Source organism: Elephantulus edwardii, unplaced genomic scaffold (assembly GCF_000299155.1).
Source record: "Elephantulus edwardii isolate Elephantulus edwardi_28Jun2011 unplaced genomic scaffold, EleEdw1.0 scaffold00431, whole genome shotgun sequence".
NCBI classification, from domain to species: domain Eukaryota; kingdom Metazoa; phylum Chordata; class Mammalia; order Macroscelidea; family Macroscelididae; genus Elephantulus; species Elephantulus edwardii.
The window spans coordinates 917,727-926,559 of record NW_006400181.1 but is presented as its reverse complement, the minus strand read 5'-3'; the positions used below and the strand labels follow the sequence as shown (position 1 = coordinate 926,559).

The window sequence follows — 8,833 nt, the reverse complement described above, 5'->3', positions numbered from 1 at the left end:
CCCGATTAGGATCACAAATATCTTTTCTTTCTATCCACAATTCATTCCATAACAAGAAAGAACCTTGATTTATTTGCTTTTGGAACAAGTTTTCAATGACTTATACTGAAACCACATTTCCTGGTTCTCTGAGAGAGTTAGCCTGTCATCTGGAAAGGTGTAACTTAAATTTACACAGCCAACAATTTTACATATTTTAAAGGGATGTCTTACACAAGAAAACTTATCTATACCTATTTTTGCCAAAACTGGACTCTTTCTTTTTGGTGATTTGACCTTAGATTATTCTTTTATGATTTCTCTCCCCTGAGAACCTGGTCCTAGAAGTCACGTTCTATGTGGGTGATTACTCTTGCGGCATCTCTGGAGATGAGGCTTCTACTCTCTAAGAATGATGACGGAAGTCCCAATGAGTTTAATTACAGAAGAGTCACCTGCCTCTCCCCTCTTTTTTTATGGTTGCACCAATTAAATGATTCAACAGTATTTGTTGTAGTTAAGATATAAATACAATGTCCAAATACTCTTCCCTTTACTAGCGACAGAGCTTGCCTATACCAACTTCTACAAGGCTGGCTTTTTCATTAATTGAAATGTATTGGCTTAATAAATAGCAAAATATGAACATGAAATTATTCTCTATTCCTCAGATAAGCCAAACTCAACGACGCTATATGAAGTCAGACAAATATAATTGCTTGAAAATAAAAATACTGTAAATGCTATTTCATTTCTGGAACACAACTGCAAACATTTACTTAGACCATTCAAAGTTCTTTAGTGACCTGTGTTCTTTTTTCTAGCTTGATGCTAGTTATTTCATATTTAGGACAATGGAAGATTTGATGCCTTTTGTTTATTATAGGGAGCTCTGGTGGCCCAGTGCATGAAAGTTTTGCTGCCAAACCAAAGGCATGGGGTTCGAGGCCACCATTTGTTTTGTGGAGAAAGATGAGCATGTGATTTCTATCTCTGTAAACCTACTGCAGCTATGAGTTGGCTTTAATTCAATGGTAACTAGATGAATCTAAATTTATTCATCGAAACAAAGATTTAATCTTCATTTGGTTGCATTACGATTTTGATATTTATATTAAGAATTCTCAGTAACTTAGTACGTTAATTTTTTTTTTTTTAAAGGCTGAGATGAGACAGATTGCCTAAGTCATGGGACGAGCTGATCAGGTGGAAACATTTCTTGATCCTGTGGTGGTGCATGAATTGTTGTCTTACTCTCTTTGTCCACAGAGACGGCATAAGTGCAAGAAGTGTTATGTTTTATGTCAAGAGAGAAGATCCAACAGTCTAAAACTTGGATGGAATGACTCTTATCTCAGGTAATGTAAGAAATGTTTTTGTATGTGACTATCTTCACTAGTTGTTACATTATGTAAGGGTACGTTAGTATGGTGACTGGGAAATTAATAGTCTTTCTAAAGCATTTCTAAGTGATTTAAATAATCAGCTATGTTAGAAATACTTGTCGCTTAAAGGCAACAAGTCAATCCTGACTCATAATGACCCGCCATGGGATTTTCAATGCTGTGAAGTTCAATGGGAGAATGGGAGGCTACTATCCATCGTTCTACCATGGAGCTGCTGGTAGGTTTGCTCTGTCGGAGTCATGCAGCCTTTAGGTTACCTACTTAGCTCCCTATGTACCACATTACCAGAGCTTTATAATATATAAAATGTACAGGGCTTGACTCATTTTATAATATTATTTGGATATTTCATACTGTAAAACTCTGAAGTACGTATGCTTTTTAAATTAATTTTAATGAAAGTTTACAGAGACTTTGGATTTCCATTCATTCATTGTTGCAAATTTATCCCTCCCCAACCTCCCCCCCACCTCAGTTCGCTCTTCTCTTTGAAAAGTAAAATAAAAATTCTTTCATCGTTACACAACCCTCCCCCCAGGTCCACTCCACTGTGCAGCCTTCATTCTGGACTCCTGTCATGACAAAAATACCTAATAACATATTCCTTTTAAACAGTTCTCTCCCTCATCTGTTTCAATGCGGTATATATATGCTTTTTAACATCCATATTTTTAGGGAATAATTTTACAAGTGACTAATTAAGGGCTATTTGCAGAACAGATTTTTTAATTAAAAAAGAATCAATAAATGTGCTAAATTAGCATTGTTTACTTGTTGATAGGGAATGATCTAAATATGTAAAAGTTGAATGACTTACTTTCAAAGACTTAAAAGGATGAAATGACATGGGGGCTAAAACAATGGACTTGAACATGACAACAATTATGAGGATGGCACAGGGTGAGACATTTTCATTCTGTTCCACATCAAAGCATATGGTTTCTATGAGTCAAAACTGACTTGACAAACTAATACGAATAGTAAAGATGCTATTTAGGCATAAAAGTCAAAGTTATTACTTTAAATCACAGGGATAATGGCTTGGAAAAGAGGAGAAATGAAACTGACCATTATATTTAGCAAAGTGAATTTGTCACAGAAAGAACAGAGAATGAAATTTGCTTCAAAGAGATGTGATATTGAATGTCATAGAATTTAAACACAATGAGGATACTGTACTGTATATATGTAGAGAGGAAATTGGGAAAATTGCTATAATAGGAAATTGTTGTTGTTGTGTACCGTGGAGTCAGAACTGATTCATAGTTGAAGGTTTTCAGAGGCAGTTAATCTCACTTGAGGAAATTACCCATCCTTCTGCGGAGCAGCTGGTGGATTTGATCTGCATGCTTTCAGGATTGCAGTGCAGCTTCTTGCCACTCGGCCATCAGAGCTCCCAATTATAGGAAATAAGGGAGACAATTACAGGAGCATTGTGGTGAGAGAAAGGGGATGAAGTCTAGTGCCCACACAGAGAGTTTGGGCAAAGAAACACAGACATCCATGCATTGTCAAAGCAAAATTATACAATCAGCATTAGAGTAAATGCCAATATCGATTTAATAGGCAAATGGGTGTCATCTGAAGGATAATATTTGTGCTCTTTATGTTGTGTGTGTGTGTCTGTGTGTGTATCTGCCTGTGTGTGTATAATCTTCCTTTTGTCCTTGTACTCTCTCTTTTACCTTGCTCACCAAAACAAAAGGTCAACAACAAAAACTTGTGCAACATCAAACATAACTCGTCTGCACAGACACACTTCCATATACTTATTTTTATTTTATTTTTCTGACAGTACTGCACATAGCTCTATGTTCATTACTTTGTTGTTCAATAGTGTCTTTTCAGCACCAAGTTTAAAAATTGTGCAATACATCTTTAAGATTTCAATTACTGGTTCATACAGTTTTGTGATTTCTAGAATATACAGGGAGCTCTGGTGGCCTAGTGGCAAGAAGCTGCACTCCAATTCCAAAGGCATATGGTTCGAGGAGTCCAGCTGCTCTGGGGGAGCTGGGTGGGCAATCTCCCACTGTACAATTAACTGCCTCTGAAAACCAGTTTGGTCAGCTATAGGTCAGTTCCAACTCTGCGGTACTCAACAGTAACAGAATATTGAAAATATTTTCATCGATCAACAAGAACACAAATATTATTTTTATTTTTTATGTTAAAGAATACATAAATGAATAAATATTACATCATATATATTACAATATGCATATTATATATAATTTTATTTTCTCTCATATGGAAAGTTACTGGGGTAACAACATTTGTATAATAATCTGCCTTTTCTGCATATGTTTCTAATTTCTTTTATGCCTGTCATTGAAAAAAATCACTGAAATTATGGACTGCCTTTTAATCAGCTTTGTAATTTTAGAATCTTTGACAATATAGAACGCCATCAACTTTATTTGTTGCATGAGTAAACAGATTCTCAAGTCACCAATCATCTTTATATTTCTAGGTGTATATGTACTGAATTCTGAAATAAGGACGCACAGGAGAACTTATGGACCAAAGAAACAATGTGACTGAGTTTATCCTCTTAGGTCTCACTCAGAATGTCCAGGGTCAGAAAATATTATTTGTTGTGTTTTTGCTCATTTACATTGTGACGATGGTGGGCAACCTCGTCATTGTCATAACTGTGGCCATCAGTCCATCCCTAGATGCACCGATGTATTTCTTTCTTGGCTACTTATCATTTCTGGATGCTGTTTACTCCACTACAGTTACCCCAAATATGCTTATGAACTTACTCAGTGAAAAGAAGACCATTTCTCTCCAAGCTTGCTTGACTCAGCTTTTCATAGAACACTTATTTGGTGGAGCTGAGATATTGCTTCTGGTGGTCATGGCCTATGACCGCTATGTGGCTATCTGCAAACCCCTGCACTATATGACCATCATGAACCAACGAGTGTGTGTTCTGCTGTTGCTGTTTGCCTGTGTTGGAGGTTTCGTGCATGCAGTTGTTCACCTTCTCTTCGTTTACAACCTTCCTTTCTGTGGGACCAATGTCATTGACCACTTTGTGTGTGACATGTACCCCTTATTAAAACTTGCCTGCGTTGATACCTATATCATTGGTCTCTCTGTGATTGCCAATGATGGGGCGATATGTACAATCATCTTCATACTGTTACTCATCTCCTATGGAGTCATCTTGCACTCTCTGAAAAATCTTAGTCAAGAAGGGCGACACAAAGCCCTATCCACCTGTGGTTCCCATATCACTGTGGTAGTCTTCTTCTTTGTTCCTTGTATTTTTATGTACATGAGACCTCCGTATATCTTACCTATTGATAAATTCTTGACTGTGTTTTACACTGTTTTCACCCCTATGTTAAATCCATTAATATACACTCTGAGAAACGCAGAGATGAAAATTGCCATGAAGAAGATTTGGACCAGACAAAGAAAATGAGGTTGCAGACAAATACAAAGCCTACCAACAACAGGGCTAAGAAAGACTGAAAAAAGAAGAATTGATGCCTTTGAATTGTATTGAATAAACGATGGACTGTCAGAAAAATAAACAATCTATCTTGGAAGAAGTACAACCTGGGCTGTGCCCTGTTGTTTTTAGGTGCTATTGGGCCAAATACGAGTTATAGTGACCCTATGAAAAACAGATCCAAACCCCGACCTATCCTGTGTCATCCTCATCATCTATGACACACTTGGACCCATTGCTGCAGTTGTTGTGTTAATCCATCTCATTGAGAGTCTTCTCTCTTTTGTTGACCTTTCAGCTTTCCAAGCACGAAGTCCCTTTCTAAGGAATAGCCTCTCCTAGTAGCATGTCCAAAGTCTGTGCGATGAAGCTTTGCCATCCTTTCCTCCAAGGATCATTCTGACTGCTTTTTCTAATACATGTATGTTTATTCTTATAGCAGTCCATGGGATATTCAGTACTCTTTTCCAATACCACAATTCAAAAGCATTGGTTCTCTCATCCTTACTCCTTGTCCAGTTCTCAGATGCATAGCAAGTTATTGGAAAGACCGTTGCCTGAATCAGGCACACTTCCTTTGTCACGCTAACATCATTGCTCCTCAGTACTTCGGAGAGAATGCTGACAGCAGACTTGTCCAATGCAATATGTCTCCTGATTTTCTGTCTGCTAGTATGAAGGGTGTTGATTTTAGAACCTAATAAGATGAAATCTTTGATGACTTCAATCTTTTTTCCATCTATCATGATGCTGCTTATTGGTCCAGTGGTGAAGATTTTTGTTTTCTTTATGTAGAGATGAAATCCATATTGAAGGCTACAGTCTTTGATTTTCTGCAGCAAGCATTTCAAGTCCTCCTCACTTTGTGCAAGTGTAGTGGTGTCATCTGGATAATTTAAGTTATTGATGAGTCTGCCTCCAATTCTGTTGCCATGATTTCCTTCAGAGAATTCACTTTCTTAAATAATTTGCTCAGCATACAGATTGAATAGGTGTGGAGAGAGGATACAGTAGTGATGCACATTTAATTTTATGTAGCATTCCCTTGCTCTGTTTAGTCTTTTCGCTCTAGATGGTTTATATGTTCATAATTAAGTGTTCTGGGAGTTCCATTTTATTCAATATTAAACTTAGTTTGTTACAACCCACACAGTCAAATGAGGCAAAGATAGTGAAACTTTTCCCCATATACTTTGAATATGTTGAGTATATTTGAGTATGAGGAAGGAACAGTCCTTGGAAAAAAGACATCATTTTGGAAAAGGTAAAGGGTCAATAAAAGAGAGGAAGACACTTAAGGAAATGGATTGACACAGTGACTGTAACAATGGGTTTGAGCATGGCAGAGATTGTGACAATGGTACAGGATAAGATGTCATTGTGCTCCGGTGTTCACAGTCTAACTATGAGTTGTAGCCAACTTGACGGCACCCAGTAACAATAATTGTCAGTGAAGAATTATCACTGCCAAGAAAAGAAAACTAAAGAATAATCCCAGATTATTCCAGAGAACTTATATGTAATTACTTATAATTGTAGTCAATTATTTCCTCACATTAAATAATTTGTGTATTATAAAAATGACACTTATTTGAACACTTCTAATACTAACTTTTGTTTAGGGACATATTTAACATTTTATTTCTCAAGAAAATATGTTAATTTTTTTGTTGTGTAATGATTTGTTGACTCTGTAGACTTTAGCTTTGTGAGATAATTTACGCAATTGTTAATATTAAAACTTAGTTGATAAAATACTTCCCCAAGTCTTTTAAATAAATCTAGTATTTTTTTAACTGTTGGTAGTGCTGGTTCGGTTTGGTGCTGTGTGCCATTGAGTCAGAACTGTCCCATAGTTGATGTTCCAGTGAATTTTCAGAGACAGTAATTGCACCTGAGATTACCATTCTTCTCATGTGGAGTAACTGGGGGATTTGAACTATCTGCCTTTGGGATTACAGCACAGATTCTTACCATTAGGCCATTATAAGTTTAAGAATAATAAATTTTTAAATAAAACATAAAAATATGATTCATCTCATCCAATATGGATACAACCGTATTAACATTGTTTTTGTTGCTATGTGCCTTCCGGTCATCTAAGACTCCAGTGAGCCTTTGAACAATAGATGGAAATTTTGCACTATTTTATGCTATCCTCAAGATCTCCGACATGCTCAAGTCCATTGTTACAATGACTATGTCAACCTATATTGTTGAGAGTCTTCCTCTCTTTCTTTGAATCTCACGTTTCCCAGGATGATGCCTTTTTCCAAGGACTGGCCTCTCCTCCTAGCATGTCCAGTGTGTGAGATGAGGTATCACCATTCTTTCCTCTAAAGAATACCTTGGTTGCACTTTCTCTAAGACACACTTGTCTGCTCTTTTGACAGTTCATAGTAATTTTTGCTAACAACACAATTCAAAGGCCTTCTTTAACTCAATTAAAGACTTGATAAACAGAGTGTATGTTTTCCTGTTTTTTTTTAGATTTGGAAAATATTTAAAGTAAATAGTTCTGCTTTTATTGCCTGTTGTTGTTGTGTACTATCGAGTTGGGAACCAACCGATAGTCGACCCTCTGGAGAGATTTCAGAGGCTGTTATTTGCAGAATGAAATTGCCCATCCTTCCCCCTAGGAGCAGCTTGTGGCCTAGAACCACGTGCCTTTAGGATTGTAAGGCAGCTTCTTCCCACTAGGCCACCAAAGCTCTTTTAGCATATTAAATTTTACTAGAAATGCTCCATTACATTTCTAAATTTATAATGAAAAATATGCGAAAAGAATAGACTGTCTTTCTTAGCTATTTTCTCATTTGGGAAATCACTTTATCTCCTCAAGTGGGACAAATTTATCTGGTTTATAACTTCATAAAGATAATACATCCTTCTTAAAAAGCTTGAAATTATCTAGTAGCATTTTGTTTATTTTTCAAAATACTTTCTCTTCCTTGCTTATTTTATTTCATGACTTTCTAATGGAACCTTGATTCTGGCTTTATTTGTCATGATTTCATTACCACAAAGATGAGAATTTCTGTTTTATCACCCATCTCTTAGTTAGGGAATACAGATTATCAAATGATAAAGATACCAGAATGTATTCTTTTATTACATGATGTCACTGATAGAATATTTGTGAAAATTGCTCTTCTGAATGAGTCTTAAAAGAAGAAATTAAGTCCCACAAGGATAAATATTGTATAAGACCGTTATTGTAGAATGAGTATAAGGATCCAGGAGGGGTGGGAGAGGCTGGAAGCAGAGGGATGTGGATGTGCAGGGGGAAGAAAGGATTAGTCATTGGGTTGTACAATTTCATGGGTGGAGCGGTAAGGGAAATGAAAAGAATTTGTTCAAATATGTATCAGAATTTTGTAAATAAACTAATGAAAAGAAAAAAAAACAACAATTCAGAGCTTACCTTCTATCAGATTTCTGAGCTGTAAATTATAGGTGAGGAGATTGCTCATCTTTCTTCCTTGGAACCATTGGCAGATTTGGATCTGCAAAGAAATGTGATCTCTGAGTTTGCCGTGCAGTTCTCTACCGGACCAGAGATTCCTTCAAAGGAAAATATTAGTAATGTTACAATATTACTGGGAAAACGTGTGGTCAAAGATACTCGTGGACTCTGCCTTTCCTGTTGGAGTCTTATTTCTTGAGCCAATGGGGAATTTAGTTCACCAGTAAAACATTGTATGAGTTTGAATTTTAATTTTTATTCCTAGGACTGAGATTAGAAAAAGTGCTAAGAGCTATGGTTCTGGGATGATTAAGTGCTTGGGTACTAACAACAAAGTTTGGTAGCTTGAAAACGTTCACTGCTCCAGAGGGAAATATGTGGGAGTCTACTTCCATAAAGTTTATTGCCTTGGAAATACTATGGGGCAGTTGTATTCTGTAATATATTGTATTACAATATTACTTTACGATGCTGTGAGAGGGATTTGTCTTGGAGATAATGGCCTTGGCTTTGGTT

The 8,833-nt window shown here is 36.5% G+C and overlaps 1 protein-coding gene across 1 annotated transcript; it reads left to right on the top strand.

Moving 5' to 3' along the window:
• Positions 1-3,903: 3,903 nt before the first annotated feature.
• Positions 3,904-4,821, top strand: LOC102877128 (olfactory receptor 4A47-like). The gene has a single exon (XM_006902619.1). It carries the CDS (start codon positions 3,904-3,906, stop codon positions 4,819-4,821), a length of 918 nt encoding a protein of 305 aa, XP_006902681.1.
• The last annotated feature ends 4,012 nt before the right edge of the window (positions 4,822-8,833 follow it).